This window comes from Choloepus didactylus, chromosome 9 (assembly GCF_015220235.1).
Source record: "Choloepus didactylus isolate mChoDid1 chromosome 9, mChoDid1.pri, whole genome shotgun sequence".
NCBI classification, from domain to species: Eukaryota; Metazoa; Chordata; class Mammalia; order Pilosa; family Megalonychidae; genus Choloepus; species Choloepus didactylus.
The window spans coordinates 105,735,634-105,753,864 of record NC_051315.1 but is presented as its reverse complement, the minus strand read 5'-3'; the positions used below and the strand labels follow the sequence as shown (position 1 = coordinate 105,753,864).

The window sequence follows — 18,231 nt, the reverse complement described above, 5'->3', positions numbered from 1 at the left end:
GATGGGTTGAGGGCCTGCAATGAGAATTTTTGCAGTTGAAGCACAGTTTGTAAGGGCAAGAGAAATTGGAAGGTGATAAGGCTAGAGAAATAGTCCATGAACAGAGCAGGAAGGGCCCATGTGCTAAGCAAAGAATTTTCCACTCTTTTGTGAAAAACATGTTTACCATTACTTTTTATTGATAGAAATGTGGGAGATGGGATTAGAGGGGGCAAGGAAAAGTCAAGTTGACCAATCAGGGGATTGTTACAATGATTCAGGTGGAATATAGCCTGGAATATACATATAAGTTGTGAAATTGAGAGCAACTGCAGGTATAGAATATAAAACTTGGAAACTTTATGTGAATATGTAGAGAAAGGTCATAGGGAAGAGGAGGGGCAGGAGTCTGAGTGAAAAACATGCTACAGGTATCTAACTCTGATGACTGAATAGATAGTGGTGCTATTCATTGTGATTGGGTTTAGGAAAGCAGGAGAAAGTTTGGGGAGAGAATAGTTCAGGTTTTGAACACATGTTTTTGCCGCCTATGAGGTAGTCAAGTCTAACTGTCCAGGAGGAAGCTGAAATACAGATCTTGAGCTCTTGTGAGTGGCCTGGGTAGAAAATATACAGGAACCATCATTATATAGGTAGTAGCATGAAGTAATAAGTTTTAATAAGGTTATATGGGTGAATATAGAGTGTAACATCTAGATGGTCATAGTAACCCCAGAAAGAAAAAAAGAAAAAAAGAGTCATGAAGATGAATAAGGGCAGGGTGGGAAAATAGAACTGATTTCACAGAAGCCAAAGCAAGTATCAATGCTGTCAAATGCTATAATGAAATGTTCTAAAATTGATTGTGATGAAGAATGCACAACCATGTGATGGTACTGTGAACCACTGATTGTATACTTTGGATGGATTGTATGGTGTGTGAATATATCTCAATAAAACTGCTTTTTAAAAAAATCTGTTATGCATACACATACCTGCTCAAAAATATTTAATGGCTTCCTGGTGCTTACTGATACAACTATAAATCTGGAATTCAAGACTTTCCAAACTTTTTTCAACTTTATGGGACCATATGAAATCTGTTCCAGCTAAAATAGATCCAGCACACTTTTTTCTAGTTGGTCAAGTTTAACCCTTTCTTCACGGTTCATGTCAGGTTCTATGCAGCCCCCTTAAGCCCAGTCCTCAGCAAGCAACCACTTCCTCTGTGGAGCTTTAGTAAAACTTACTGTCTGCCCCAATCACTGATAAGTTTTGAATATGTCTTGTTTTCCGAACTTCACTGTAAGGCTTCAAAAACAAAAAACAAAAAAACAAACAGCAAACAAAAAAAAGATAACTGAAAAGTTTTCTTTAAATTCAGCAGCATGGAAAACATTTATGACAATATGAATGTATATTTTTAGCCTAGATAAATGTCTCACACATTAATGCATTATTGAGTTTAACTAGCGAACTTGTTTGAGTTTCAAGCAATATATATCCAGAAACATTTTGATGGGTTGCACCTGAATCCATGAAAGCAAAAATTCTGGTTAGTTATGTATTTGAGAAAATGTATCAGGTCTTTTCTCAATGGCAAACCTTACAGATATGTAATCTAGTTTATAAAAAAGTCAACACTCAAATTACATCTACAAAGAACAGTATAGACTGTATACTGTGGTGATTGTATGATTTGTGAATATAACTCAAAAAAAATTGAATTATTAAAAAAAAAAAAAAAAACTTCCAAAAAAGAAGAAAAAGAATTTGAAAAGAACAGTATAGCATAGTGGTTAAAAGCCCAGGTTCTGGAACCAGACCACCTAGGCTCAACTTCTATATTCCGAACTAACTAAGGTGTAAGTCCTCAGGAAATCACTTAATGACTTTGAGTCTTGTTTCCCCGTTTGTAAAATGAAGATGTTAATAGTACGTACTTCATGGGGGCTGTTGAACGGACTAAATGAATTATTAAATACAAAGCCTTAAATAGTATTTAGCACATAGTAAATGTCAGATGATGATGATGATTTTTATTAATTATCACTGCTGATATGGTAGAAACAGGATCATTTTTTTTTTTTTTTACATCTGAGGTGCTATAGTAAAGTACAAATTAGACCAGAGCTCTGCAGAAGTCAGTGTTTTCAGTTCACATGAGCTTCATTGAACTTGGGCCAAATCTGAATTGAGTGGATGTGGTGTGGGGCAGTTCCCACACCCAGGTTTCGTTTTGAGTGTTAAATGTGTGCAAATATGAAAATTGAGGGTGAGATTTAGAGCAAAACTGCCAAGTTTTACATTACTCATTTCAAAACTAATTAGTATATTCAATTTGGGGCAACCCCTAGTAGCCAGTTTTGCAGTTTTTTAGCAAAATTTACATCAACAAACGTCTTGTTTTTTCTTTCCTTCTTGCATTTTGGATCTTTGTTCATGTCATATTTTCATCTTTAGTCCATAATGGACTGCTTTTTATTTAATCATATAGTTAGTTATTTTTAATAATGTAGCAAGTGTCTGAATCCATCACCCAAACAAAAAATTTTGACAACAATCTATATCTAATTACATAATTTCCCATCATCACCACCATCACATTCCATCCCCCTTATCTGGAATCTATGGTCAAACTTTCTTTGCTTTCATTTTAATACATATTTTTTTACTTATGCGCTTTTTTACTTTAGCTGTTGATAAAAGAGGATATAATGTTTTATGTAATGTCTTGGGACTTACTTTTGGCACTTAATAAAATCATTAATTGTATCAGTGTACAAAATGCCTTAAATGTTTCTGTGTTTCTGAATCTTATCTTAGAATATTTACTACCAGATTAATATTCAATAATTGCAGAATCCCTTAACACTCATAGCCAGAGGAACTCTTATAAAATGTAGAATAACATTGAAATTTTTCAACCTATCCACAAGGGTACACTAGGTTAACCAAAATTTAGACTGAAGATGGATTTCTTTAAACATTTTTCCCAAGTTAGGAAAACTTTTCCGATGCCACTTTCAATTTCCTCAGAATCAGCAACCTGTATTGGTTATTAAATAGATCACCTGAATTGTTCCCTGGATTTTCTTAATGGTGGTCTCTTGCTTTCTCATTTTATTTTAGCATCAGCCAATGTTAAAGTATTTATTTTTAGGAAACTCTTATAAATGAAAATGCATTGCGTTTCACACAGTAGGGCTATCCTGTACAAACGAAAGGAGCAGTGTAATTATTTTAGATGTGCACACTGAAACTGAAGATATGAAACCCTTAGGTTTCTAAACAGTACTGACACAAGTACAATTGAAGAAAGCAACCATAATCAAGAAGTAATAAGTTATAGTCTTTCCTATGCCTCTTCTTTTAATCAACTGATCTTCTCTGATGTGTCTCAGATGTCACTCTATGCATAAATGTCCTTTGACAGTATTTCCATTCAAAAGCAACTTTTTATACCTTTTTTTCAATTTTATGATTGTCAATGTCTAAGTCAGTATCTATGGGCTAATACATTTCATCCCACAAATGGGATGAAAAGGAAGCAGCACTGGAGGGTTTATGTCAAACGAATAAGGGCAGTAGTTTAGTCAGTCAGTGTGCCAAGAGCTCTTTTTAAAATAAATTACAATCATAAAGCTGCCACAATTTACTATGCATAGACATATTCAGAATTGGCGCTCCTTTGCGAAGGCTGCTTTATGCAGGTAGCAGTTAGTAGCAATTGTGCTAACAGCTCACTCAGCTCATCAAATAGAAAACCCGCTACATGAAAATACCTGGGTGAAAAATCTGATTAAATATTGTGCTGTTATTCTGTGTGTCTGTTTAAGCTTTCCTGCAAAACAAGATGACTTACTTAAATTGTTTTTGAAAAATAAACTCCAAAAGCCTTGAGAATAGGGCAGTCTTAAAGTCATATTGATTCTAATCAATGTTGAAAACACTTTCAGAGTAGTAAGAAACTAGATGACAATGTTTGCCGCCAATAGAGGCAACAATTTATGTCTTCGATCTGAGAGACACTCGGATAAAAACAAATCCTTTGTGTGTGTATGTATGGGTGTGTGTGTGAATAACATTAAAGATATTCTTTCACACTAGAGGTTGTTATTTCTACTTGCTTTTATTCAAGCCTGCTAACTTATATTTGTATAATGCATTGATAGGGCAAATTCAGCTTTGGGTCTTTCAAAATGTTGAAGAAATTATCAGATTGCATTTTTTGTATGGTTTTATATAGTACCTCCTATGGAAGATTGTAAGGAACAAGAGCCTATTATGGACAACAATATTTCTCTGGTGCCTTTTGAGAGACCTGCTGTCATAGAGAAGCTCACAGGGAATATGGGAAAACGTAAAAGCTCCACTCCACAAAAGTTTGTGGGTAAGCATTACAAACGCTTTTATTTTTTTAAAAGGTGACTTTAATGAGCAAAGGCATGTTCACATATATTAGAAAAATTGTGTATTTCAGTTCATTAAATAAATACCGGTCTCCTTCTCCATTATTCTTTTTCACTCCATGCCACTCCGTGTGCAGCACACTTACACTCCATTGGGGAATGTGCAAAGGAAAGAGAAAGAAAAAGAGGACTGAGAGTAGGAAGTCACTATCTCAAAATGAGCTGATATGTAAGTGAAATGGGGTGTAAAAAATAAAATATCAGGTTATGAAAAAAATAATAATACTTAAGGAAAATGTTATAACCTATTGGCAAGTTTTGTAATCTGTTTTTCATTTGCATTAGCACCAGGTTTTTAATTGTTGTCTTTACATGATCTTAATGTTTTTAGTATTTGATCTCATGTAAAGGGAAATAATCTTTTATTCCCCAATACTCTGCATTATGAATATAATACAACTCATATTCAAGATGTTTCATATTTGGATCTATGGGTCCTACTTTGTTTTCATCCAGCCTATGATTTTGAACTGAAAATATTAAAAATTATATAGACTTCCCTTTCTCATTCCTGAGCTCTTAAATAAAGCAACTTAGCTATCCTTTGATACAATCAGACTTTGCATCACTCCAAGTGTATGCTATAAGTCATGAAGTGTCTTGGAGGATACAAAAGCCATCTAATTTTTAAAAGAATGTATGAATTAATAGAGATTCAATATAGAGTTATCACTCATTATGTATGTGAATATCTGTTCGTTTAGACTAGACTGTATATGGCAAAAAAGTAAGAAGAAATAAAAAATATTCAAGAGTATTGTGACACATTCTGCCATGGGTTGAGTAGGGATTGAGAGAAATCTTTTCTTTGGCTATTTCAGGGAAGAAAGGGTAATAAAATTCTCTTGGCCCAATAAAAACTTAGAGAAGACTTCCTTTCAATCTAAAATTTAAGAACTAACAAATCACCAAACTATTATTTTAAGACCAGTTGAGATATTTATTGAGAGAGATCAGTGAAAGAAGGGTGAATCTAAGGGTCTAATTTATATGAGGTCAGTTTTTAAGACCCCTGAGATTATACTCAAAAGCCTGCCTTGGGCCCTAGTAATTTTTCTTCCTTCCTTTCTTTTTGCAGGTAACTCATTTTAAAAAGCCAGTTCATTTATTTTAAAATTGATTAATTTGATGGATGTCTATTAAATGCCTATATCTCAACTAGACCCTAGACTAGGTGGAAAAAATGTGAAATTTATTACCATTATTCTTTCTGTCTTCTAAATTGATATAGTTAGCTCTTTGTAACATTTTTATCATGTTTCCTATGACTTGGAAATGATAATCTCAGTTTGATTTGATTACATTCCTTAGAAAAGAATGACAGATTTTTAAAAAATTGCAATATGACTCTAAAATAATGACATTAGGTTTTCATTAAGAATTTGAGGGTATTTTTTTTTCTTTTATTTGGATTCTGCCCTAGGAGTAATATTTAACAAGCAATAGCTACAGTAACTCTTTCTATGATGGCTTTTGGAATGAAAGATTTCTTCATTCTGCACTTAATGTAAATTCCTTTCTACCATATTCCTTAATTAAATACTGTAGTTTTTCTCATCAGTTTCTACAGGCCACTTGTCTCTGACTTATCTATATATCCAGTTATCTCTTCCTATCCAGCTTAGATTCCATGGTTCATTACTATTACCACTCGCTTGTCAATATTCTCGACTTCCTTGCCTTGTTGTGGTCTATCACTCTCTCCTGGAGAAACTCCACTCTCTAGTGAATTACACTGAACATCTTATCCATATCTGCATCTCAGCTGCTGAGTATTTTTAGAAAAAAATCCCACAGCCTTATCTATTGATATCACTATAAATAAGTGAATAAATGGTCTCAAATATTGATTGGCCTGCCCATGCTATGTAGCAACACACCTTTAATCCATCCCTGAGCAGTCTTCTCTCCTACTCTCCTCTATGGCCATTTCAAACTTTCTCTACTGTCTGTACACATGGTCTCTAGTTCCTTGATGGTTTAACATCTAAATTCATGGAAAGAAAAATCAGTTGAAAATCATTCCATTGAATTATCACCGACCTTATAGGATTATGTGCAGCCACATAAATTTTTCATAAAACGGTTTGCCTCATTCTGATAAAGGTTTATTCCTCTTCCTGTGCTCTGAAATACTCCTCTCTTGGCTCTCAGATACCTCGCACTATTTTTTTTTCTCTTTCTCGCTTATTCATTCATCCTCTCCCCTCTATTGGCATTTTCTTTCAAAATTTAATGTGATAAGGTTTCATCATTAAAAAAATTCCTCAATTAAACCCAAGTCTCCTTCCAGCTACCTCCTATTTTCTCTTTTTCAAAGACTGAGTTGTTGAAGGCATTCTCTGTTTGCTTTCTACAATTTCTTTCTTTCCTTCCTCTCATTCCCCATGCTCCACTGAAATTATTCTCATTGAGATCACCACTGGCTTCGATATTGGAAAATCCTGTGGACACCCTGTAGGCTATATCTTACACAACTCCTAGTCAGCATTTACCACTGTTGAGTAGTCCTTTCCTTTTGAAACATTGTTTGTTGGGTTTCCATGACATTGATCTCTTCTGCATTTCTTGTAGCTTCTCTGCCTGCTCCATCTCAATCTTCTTTATGGGCTTCCCCTAAAAGCTATGCAAATTTTGTACCCACATGTGTAGATACTGCAGTCTGCAAGTTATTTTCACACTGCACCTCCCACACAACACATAACCCGCTGTGCCTTGGTCACTCCTCAGGTGTACAGGTGTAGGTGTGTGCATACCAGTTGCTACTCAGGAGGTTGGATCCTATGAAAGAGCCATTTCAGCAAGAAATTTTTGGATTCTGGGTATCCAGTGTGTGGTCTGGGGAGTGAGCTCCATATCAGCACAATCCTTGATCCCATAGACTCTTCATTCCATGGGAAGCAAGACCCAGGGCTCTCTAAGCATAGACCTCTTGCCATGGTCTGTGGGTAGGCATAAAATTCTTGGTTCTCTTCCAGACTCAATTTTTGGCTCTCTCTTCTTCACACTTCCACCTATGTCTTGGTGAGATCATACATTCCTATGGCTTCAGAAGTTACTTTTTATCAACTGGTGACTCTTAGTTTTACATTTTGAGCCAGATCTCTCTCCTGAATTTGAGGCTGCATCTAAGTACTTACTGGACATGATTATTACTCATTGCCTTCCCCCATTTGTTTTCATCATCTTTTCTATCTTATTGCCATCCACTCAGTTTCCCAGGTCTGAAACCTGGCTTCATGCTTAACTCCTTTCTCTTTCTCTTTCCTATGCTCAGATAATCACCAAGTCCTAGCAGTTCTGTTTTTCTAAATTTCTAAATCTTTAACTAAACAGGCAATTTCCTGTGTTAAACCCTTCAATCCTTATTGCTCTTGGGAAAAAATTAAAAATTCCTTATCTGTTGAATAAAGGCCTGTATTATCTGACCTCCTTTTTTCTCATCCATTTCCACTCTCAGCCATACTGAAGTATAAATAATTCCATGAACAAGCCATGCCCTCCTGCCCATGAGCCTTCTTACCAGCTGCTCCAGCCCCACATTCCTTTTAATGATTGTTATTAACGTTTACGATCAAATCCATACCTACGATGCTACTTCCTTCAAGAAGACTTCCTTTATTCCCCTAGTATAAGTATTCGTCTCATTTGACTCCATAGCACATATCACACTTTGTTATAAAAGAACCTTAAATTGTTGCCACTCCCTCTAAACTGTAAGCTCTTCAAGAACATAGATCAGGTTTGTCTCACTTAATTTTGAAACTCTTGACATAGAGATATCTTATATTGGATGCCATGCAATAATTTCTCTTCACTTTTTTCTTCCATTTTCATTACCCTGATCCAACTTTGGTGCCCTTTCTTCAAATCTGAAATATTAAACTATATGAAATTGCTTTTCTGAAATGTAGTTCTGTGGGTCATCACTTCCTTTCAACATTACAGTTTAGACATCTCTACAAAACAACAAACTAAAACATTTATGAGAAGTCCAAATATATTTTTAAGAAACATTCATCTGTGAGGTTTACATACCAAAGTAACTAGGTAACTAGTTGGAGACCACAGTGTTTTAATGGCAGGACTTTAAAAAGATGAAGTATTCTGTCCAAAACTGGCAATATTTGAAGGAAAAAAATTTAAATTGCTTCTCCTGTTTTAAGCACCAAAAATCTTTTCTAGTTAATGTTCAGACATTTATGTTGAAGAAAATTAAATTTTAAGTAAATATAAAAGAGAACACTACAACCATTCATCAATGAAGGAAAAATGGCAAACTAACAATGAATACACATACAAGCACCATCAGACACATGACTGAATAAGAAAGGGATGATGTAACAATGATGGTTAATTTCAAGAAACAAAACAAAGACTGATGATATTTTCGAAGTTTATTTGCAAATTCTTTTATAAATAATTCCTGTTTTTATTTTCATTCAATTTATCAGGTGATACAATTTTTAAAGTATCTTAATAATGACCCTTTTTTAATATTCCAGAGTGACGTATATTGACTTTATAATTTTTTTCTTATATAGTAACTAAATCAACCAAATTAACCCTACAAAATGGCAAGGTGACAGATGTTATAACCAGATCACTCTCACTTTTATGATCTTTGTAGATTTGGTCAATGATTTTTTAAATGTGCAAAAACAAGCATAGTCCACAACTTATTTTCCCCTGGTAGTTCTTTTTCCCTTGGTCCCTGAGTCCTAGACAAGTAGGATTTTAATTGAAAATGAAAATAAGATGATAACACAATCAACCATACCTTTCAGGCTAAATGCAGTCCTACGATGGCATGAGAAAAAGTGCCAATCACTTGTGAAATTTTTGTGACTAATCCTCTTTGCTTGTTAAGAGTATTTGTATTTCTCAGCAGAGTTAAAGAACCTAAATCCTTGATCCCATATTATGGAAAATGGAGGTCATTAATTAGCTTTGCACCTTTTTATATTTTCATCCAGTCATTAATTTTGTTTTATTCCTTTTTCTTTTCTTTTTCTTTTCCCCCTCCCTTTCAGGGGAAAAGCTCATGCGATTCAGCTACCCAGATATTCACTTTGATATGAACTTAACATATGAGAAGGAGGCTGAGCTGATGCAGTCTCATATGATGGACCAAGCCATCAACAATGCAATCACCTACCTTGGAGCTGAGGCCCTCCACCCTCTGATGCAGCACCCACCAAGCACAATCGCTGAGGTGGCCCCAGTTATAAGCTCAGCTTATTCTCAGGTCTATCATCCAAATAGGATAGAAAGGCCCATTAGCAGGGAAACCTCTGATAGTCATGAAAACAACATGGATGGCCCTATCTCTCTCATCAGACCAAAGAGTCGACCCCAGGAAAGAGAGGCCTCTCCCAGCAATAGCTGCCTGGATTCTACTGACTCAGAAAGCAGCCATGATGACCGCCAGTCCTACCAAGGAAATCCTGCCTTAAATCCCAAGAGGAAACAAAGCCCAGCTTACATGAAGGAGGATGTGAAAGCTTTGGATACCGCCAAGGCTCCTAAGAGCTCTCTGAAGGACATCTATAAGGTCTTCAATGGAGAAGGAGAACAGATTAGGGCCTTCAAGTGTGAGCACTGCCGAGTCCTTTTCCTAGACCATGTCATGTACACCATTCACATGGGTTGCCATGGCTACCGGGACCCACTGGAATGCAACATCTGTGGCTATAGAAGCCAGGACCGTTACGAGTTTTCATCACACATTGTTCGAGGGGAGCACACATTCCACTAGGCCTTTTCATTCCAAAGGGGACCCCTATGAAGTAAGGAACTGCACATGAAGAAATACTGCACTTACAATCCCATCTTCCCCTCGGATGTTGACATACATTTTATTTTTTTTAATATTATTATTGTCAATAATTCTTATTTTGTGGATGCAGTGTCATTTGCTCTGCCTAATTACAATAAGGAAGAAACAAGAGAGAAGGACAAGGGGTATTGTTTCTTGATAACTTGGCTTGTTTATTTTGTGGAAGTTTAAGAGCAGTTCACTCCTGCCATGCATAGATATAAGGCATATCATGTTTTGGAAAAATCACTTGATTCATATAGATTCACCTAAGAGATTCTAATTTGCCACTGATATTCAGGATTATGATCAAAGACAGGAAAGTTTAGAGCTTTCTGGGTAGGACTTTTTGCAGTTTAAAAATGATGTAATTAATTTTACTCTTCAAAGAATTTGTTTCAAAATGTAAACTTCTTTTTTTTTTCTTTTGTTCTCTAGAGCTCATGGAACACAAATCAAACACATTGTTATTTGTTATTTTCAATGATAACTCCCAGGATGAGTTGTGGGTTCTATGTTTACTTCCCCTATGGAATTTATAATACAGTATGTTATACACTGTACCATAGAGCAAAATTCTTAAACTACAGGTAGTTAAGGGCCACCTACAAAACATCTGAGGTCCTATGATCTTATTTTTCTAAACTTAAGCACTGTTTTCCATAGTTTTGATGACTGGCATTTTATAGATACCCTGGCAGCCTTACTTTTAACACCTTTAATGAATAGTATTTTTATCTACTTTTCAGAATAACATATGGTCTAAGAGTGGCTAAGAGGCACAGTCAGTAGTATTCAGGAGAGACTTCTACTTTTCATGTATTTGTTTGGGAAGTTTGTTTTCATTTTTTTAAGCTATAATGTGATGGCAGCATATAGTATACATATTTGTTTCTAAAAATACGCTTATGATTGTCACCTTATCAACAATTAATCAGTGTTAAACAGTAGAAAAATATTATTAGGGTAACAGTAGGGGGGGAAATTACTTAATAATCTCCTTTCTGGTATTTCTCTTTTCACTGGTTTTTTCAAGCTGTGACTACCCAGTATTCTGTCCATAGTCCATTCATCTTCTACTCTTTGAGTAGAAGGTCTTAAAAATCTTGCTATAGGCTGTTGCTATCAAAACTCCTCAGAGCAATTGCTAAGTTGACCTGAATATGGTAACTTGAAGCCTGTAAGGTTTTTGAACTAGGGCTATTTATTTTAGTGTTTCTTCAGTGATAATATAATGAAACATCTTTGTAAGCTGTACATTGGAGTACAGATAAAAGACAAAAGCAACAACAAAACAAAGTTTACTTTTACCCTTCTTGGAGTCATTCTAGTGACTGAACCCCCAGGCAAAAGTGTCTGTGTCCTGCACATTTCTGTATTTCAAACACGTGCTCCTATACATAAGTCCTTCTCAGAAGTGAATCTCAATCCTTTAGTACCGAATTTCCCTCCTTGTAATCCATACATGGCATATGTTGCCATATTTCATGTGCAGATTTTAATTTCACTTACGTAGGTGCTCTGATTTCTTTATACTCCAGTGGCATTGGAGGGGAGGAACTGAGTGGCACTGATTGAAGTCATTTGAGGGACACGCTTGGAAGGCAGAACTCACTGCTTGTGTTTAGTGTGTTTAGTGTGTCTCTGACCAGATTATCTGATAACCATTTGGGTATACTGAAATTCTGTTAAGCTGTAACTGGTAATTGCTCTGAAATACCATTAAATAGGATGCTATTAGGTTTCTTAATAAAGTGTGATGTGAGAATTATCAAGACTAGAGAACTGTAGACAGATAAGCAAATCTGGCCCCAATAATGTTCTTAATCCATTTCCTATCTGCTTATTTAAGCACTGATATAGCAAAAATGATTACAACTCAGCTCTCTTCTACTAGTCCTGGTCGTAACTGTTTTTGGATAGATGACCAAACGATTCCTTTAAATCTAAGAGACTGCACCAAAACAGAGACGTGAAATGTATTAAATAGAATGTCAACTGTTAGTTTTTTCCTGCATGCTTTGGTACATTGTGAACATACGATTTTTTCATAGGTAAAGCATGTCTTTGAGAATCCCTTACCTCCACTCTCCATCACCACTCCCAAATAAGATTGGAATTCCTTTTTTTTTTTTCTTCTTTTGGAGGAAGGCAAATAATTTTAAGGTCAAGTGACTTTGTGTTTTACTGGAATTTCAGGAAAAGTTTGGATTACAGTCAATATGCTTGTGTGTGAATTTCTGCTGGCGTCATCTATGAATATTCTCTCTGCTTACGTTTTTTTTTTTCTCAGTATATGAAAAATCACTTCTCTACCTGCCCTGGGATGAAGCTGAATTTGGGTAGACCTGAAGGGTTGTGTAGTACCCTTATGAAAACAGTACTGATGCACTTGCTCTACTTTTCTAATTTCATCTTTTTTGAGAATCTGTTTTGTTGAAGAGAGTTAATATTTGTGAGAGTGTATTTGCTACAGGTATATACTTGTATTTTGTTAGCTTCAGGCTATGAGGAACAGAAAAAGGTAGAGATGGCTCAGGGTGTGGCAGAGACAAATGAGGACAAGGTCAATTCAGATTTGTAGGATAGAAAGAATTCTTGTGGACATAGTGCTTTCTGAGAAACTCTGGTTGACTATATTTGCATGCTTTTTCTTCACAAAAGGAAGTATACAAGGTGGCTATACCTAAAAGTAGACATGAGGGTAAGACACCAAATAAATCAACTTCTACATAGCAGTTGTAAACCCAGTTTATTTAGGTGAGATTTTACATTATAGAATGTATTTAAGCGGCAGGAAAATGGGTTATCCTCTATTTTTTCCAGTTAGACAAAATTTCAGAAGTGCTTCTCTTTGTTTTGCCCTAATTTTGCCAGAATTTTATCTCCGGCTCTCTAGAAGTCATGAATCACTTTTAAAAAGTTATTCTGAAGGGACATTTTAAAACAATAAAAGTTTCCAGTAGGCAGATTAGAAGAGATTTCAGGTTGTTAAAAAGAGGGATAAAATGGAAGAATGAGAGACTGGGATTTAGACTTGGCTACAAAATAGGAAATATCTCTTCCACCTACATACATGCAATTTTTATGTGTGAGTGAGTCACAGTGTGTGTGATGTGTCTGTGTGTGTACACACACACAAATATACACATTCTTTTAAAGAAAACTCATGAAAAGAAGCAATTAGAGTGATCACATATGTGCAGGAGCATATAGAAAGTAAAAATTACAGTGAATACCTGAGCAATTTAGTGATTTTCTTTACCAGATTATATTAAGAAATGCTAAAGTTGTTAAGTGTGTCCTTAGGACTAGTAGCAACTACTAAACTTAAACCTTGGGTCTTCAGTATCTACTTTCAGAGCAAAACAAAACAAACAAGAAGAGACAAGAAAATTTCTCAACATTTACTTGTTGGCAAAAAGAGAAAGACAAAAATATTTTGATAGGTTTTTGATAGTTTTTTAATTTATAGTTTTTGTCTTTCCTTTGTACATCTCGCAGAACCATGCTGTTTATGATATTTTATAAATGTTAGACAAAATTTACATCACAAAGGCATTTAAATGGAAATATTTTACTTATTTTCCAAATCTTATTTAATCCTATCTCCAAAATGATCCCTTAGGGCAGAAAAAAAGCAGAAAAAGCTGGAAAAATACAAAACAAAAAACTGTATGCCCTTAGTTTCAAGACAGAACTTAGATTGTAAGAGACACTGGCTACATTTATTTTTAAACTTTGAATTGTTCATTTTGCAAAAAAGGAAATGTTGTATTTGGGATCATCTTTATTAGATTTTATGTATTATTTTAGCAAGTACTAGTTGTTTGAAGATTATTCTAAAGCAGGAAATTCCCCACATCCCCCCCCCCAAAAAAGTGAAATTGAGGTTTGTATATAAGAAAATTATCTTAAGAAATGTTTTTTAATCCTCTAGTTTCTGCAAAATAATTAAAATATACAGTAACTGGGCTCTACAAGATCCTGAATTTAATGTATTAAATAATTCTGAAATTTCTTTATATTGGTGCCTTTTTAAAATGCATTCAGAGAGTGTTGGTTAGCTATTTTAGCCATACAACACTTTTATTATGTATTTTTAAAAATAATTTAAAATTGAGTACTATATAATTCATCATTTTTGTTCTTAGGGCAAAACTGTTAGAAGAGTTTCCAGTATAGAGACTTTCAGCTCAGCTGTTTAAAGTAAAAAGAAATTTAAAACCAGTTTTTAATATCTTTTTTAATTTGATAGTATTTCTGAATACCATTAGAAGCTTATACAGTTAAAATTTGAAGTAGAATGAAATTTTAGCTGTGAATTGCATTATGGTATGTATTTTTATTTTGTTTTGTTTTTAAGGAAGAATAAGTTCTGTGTCATATAAGAATTTATTAGTAGAATTTTTAGATCAATAAAATACAGTATTGTTTTGCAATTTCATCCAAGACTAGTGTTGTTCTAGTCTTAGAACATCTATCTTCTAACCTGTTAATGTTTTATGGAATAATGTAAAAAAAAAAAAAAAGGAAAAAAAAAACAAACCAGGTGATTAATCCTCCTTGAACAAAACAAAACTGAACAGTCATACCACGTTGCTATTCTCCAAAGCATAATCTCAAATGGCTTCATACCATGATTGTGTATTACTTGCGATGGATGTGTAAGGATATGACAGCTTTTAAAAAAATGAGCTGCTGGTTATACAAAGCAAATGTCATATGACCAAGAAGCTGTGATATGCTAGTGTTTCTTTTTATCATAGTGTATTGCTAGGCCAAATAACGGCACCTTGAATATTTTTACACTTATTGCAGAAACCTAAAATTTTGGAATTTCCATAAGGTTTTTATGTAACTTTCTATCTCTAGCTTTTTAGTTCCATCTTGCTGTACTGTAAGTTTGTGGATATTTTTCCCACACACTCTTAGAGATAAGTTCATAATTCTGTTTATTGGGTTTTTTTCTCCCATAATGTTGCATTTGTATATTTTCTGTATAAATTTGTGAATTAACCTTTATCCCATACAGAAAGTGGTAAATGAATGACCAGTTTTCTAAGATGTCCTTTTTATTGTGAATACAATATACAACTTAGAGGCCCTCTGATAAGCAACAAAAAGTACAGCGTATAACTTCATATAGGTACAAATAAGCCAGTTTGCAGTGGATCGGGCCCTTCAAATTACCTCAAGTGACACACAGTAAAAAAAAACTTCTTGAACAGGTGGAGGTCACTGAATCCCTTACTATGCACTTATCAGGATTTGACTTAATTTAATTTACTGGAAATGGAATTTTTTAAAAAATGAATATATTGTAACAAGGGAAGGATCTGGGTTTTGTTTTTTGTTGTTTTATTTTATTTTTTTAAGTAGCTCAAATTGTGAAACTGTGATAAAAAGATTTGACTGTCAAGCACTCTGAGATTATGAACATAAATCACTTTCCTTTCTGTGTAACAAAGATCTTTGTTATCTTAAATGTTGTAAACCCTCCTTGTTTCTTTTCCTCCTCTCTGTCCATCTCCCTTTCATCACTGTTTCTGAATGTCTCTGCCTCTCTTTTCCCCCTCTACAAGTTTGAAGATTAGGTCAACTCTTATTTCCTATTCATAAGTCTTAAGTCGTAATTTTTCAGTTGTGTTTTTGTTAACTGTATAGTCTGCTGCCATATTTTTTTACTCCAATTTTATGTTAAAGAAGGAAAATAATTGGATTAAAAATAGTAGGTATAGAACCTTTATGTTACTTTCCCTTTCAAAATTTCGATACCTAAAATATGACTCCAGAGATTATGTAATCATAATATCTTATGTTTGCCTTCCTTTCTGTTGGATTTTGCATTCTGATTTAGTTTTCCTCCTACACTGTATATCATGAGAGATTAGACAATTTTTTCAAATATTTAGAAAGATTTAAAATATAAAGCAGAAAGTCTTAACTTTCTCTCAGTTGGGAGAAAAGTGCTTTAACATTATTATAATTATATTCCAGGTTTGGAGGGAGCTTTCCGGGTCCTGTATTTGCTCTTAACAGTTGGACCTTTTAGACCATGTGTTATTTGCAAACCCAATGTTTGCGTCTGCTATTTAGTTAAAAAATATATTTTTCTTTTCTTTCTGTACAAGTGCAATACTTCTCTTGAAGTCTTAAAAACTATGGTATTTTTTTTTCTTTTGTAACCTATTCTTTCCTTAGTTAATGACAAAGAGAAGCCCTTAAAAATCATGACATTTTAAACGACACAACTAGCAAAGAGATAAATACGTTTCAATCAAAAGGTTAGAGGGTATAGAAACCAGAGGTCTAATCTCGTGGTGTCTTTATTTAGGCTAAATTTCCATTTAAATTAGCAATCTTTTGCCTGACAAATGTACACTAAAGTTGAAATTTTTTAGATGAATTTTCTCCTTTGACCCTTACCCAGTGCTCTAAATTAAGAACTTAAGTTTTTTATTTTCATTTCTCTTCTTTTGGAAATGAACTTTAAAATAAAAGCAAAGCACTTAGCTCAATTTCAAACACTTATATTATCACCTATCAGAGAAAATTTTTTAAAATATTTGGAGCTAGTCCTGTTTTCATACAAATTTAAGTAAGAAGTATTTTTCGTATCATACTTATTTATATGTAATGTGCTGGTTTTCTTTTTTTATACCTGTGTCCCTGTAGTAAAACTGCTGTAATGTAAATACATGTTTTGTTAAAAAATAACATTTCCTTGGCATTTCTCTTAAAGGCAGTTACTGCATTTGTACAGTAGCTATGTGTCTTGACTGTTTTAGATTTATTTTTTCTTTAACAATACCAAAGGTAATTAGACTATTTTAAAGACTAATTGCTTGACAGTTTCTAGGATATTTTGAGTTTTAGAAGCAAAAAAATAATAATAATAGGTCAAACCAGTAAACCTCATTTTTTTCCAACTAATAATTTGGGGAAATAAAAACTATTGTTTAAAAAAGAAATATATATAAATATATACATAAAATTTAAGTTCCAAACCTTGTATGTCAGATTTCCTCAGTGTAATGTAGTTTTTTAAAGTCTCAAATACCATACCTCAGAAAATGAGGTTTACTATGGAAATACTGAAAGAGTTTTTTCAGCTGTGTGACAAGTCACCCTGCTATATACCAATTTGGAGACCTCCGCTAAAAAGTTTTATCACTGCAGACTAAAATGTGGGACTTGTGTTTTCCTTGTTTTTAATGCACACACGTACATGTTATGTGTATGTATGTGGGTACTGTGTATATGTGTATGAGAGTTGTATATGCATGTGTGAGTGTGCATCTGTATGTGTGTACAACTAAAGAAGCTGCAGAAACTTTGTAATACTTTGTGAAAAGGATTATATTATAAAGGTTTGTACTGTCTGAGTGCACAGCTACTGGAATAAATTTAGGGAATCTCAGGAACAAGCATATAATTTGTCCAAGATTTATTTCTTCTCAGACGTGTAAGTGCAGTTTTTAATTCTGTATATTATTTAATATTTTACCAATAAAAATAAACTTCTGACATAAAAAGTTTGCTATAAAAACTTTCTGGTGGAAATTCTGTACGCAAACACTTCTCCCAAATATTGAAGATTAAATTCTTGAATAATATCAGGCTTATTTAACTTGTCATTGCCATGGTTTATTTATCATTTCCTGACACAGAAATTTGGATTCATTTGAGAACAGTGATCTCCATCTCCATCGTTCATCAATATCCATCATTACCATGTAATCCACCAGAGTGAAAAACAAAGTATTTTAAAAAACAAAGTATTCCATGATTTGTTAAGGATGGGATGACATCTCATGGTGCTTCAGACAGTTTTCATATGTATATTATATATATATATATATACAGTTTTACCCTTAAAACAAATCTAAGAGGTATGTATTTCAGATCTATCCCCTTGTTTTAGAAGAAAATGAGGCTTAAGGGAAGGAAGTTGTGACT

The 18,231-nt window shown here is 34.0% G+C and overlaps 1 protein-coding gene across 6 annotated transcripts in view; it reads left to right on the top strand.

Annotated features, from left to right (window-relative positions):
- IKZF2 (IKAROS family zinc finger 2) overlaps positions 1-17,807 on the top strand; it is a 166,352-nt gene extending 148,545 nt beyond the window's left edge. For all 6 annotated transcript variants that reach the window (XM_037848590.1, XM_037848591.1, XM_037848589.1 and 3 more), the window contains 2 exons: positions 4,229-4,372; positions 9,485-17,807. In XM_037848590.1, coding sequence (XP_037704518.1) covers positions 4,229-4,372; positions 9,485-10,209 — 869 coding nt within the window. In that variant the 3' untranslated portion in view covers positions 10,210-17,807. The remainder of the gene's footprint in view (positions 1-4,228; positions 4,373-9,484) is intronic.
- The last annotated feature ends 424 nt before the right edge of the window (positions 17,808-18,231 follow it).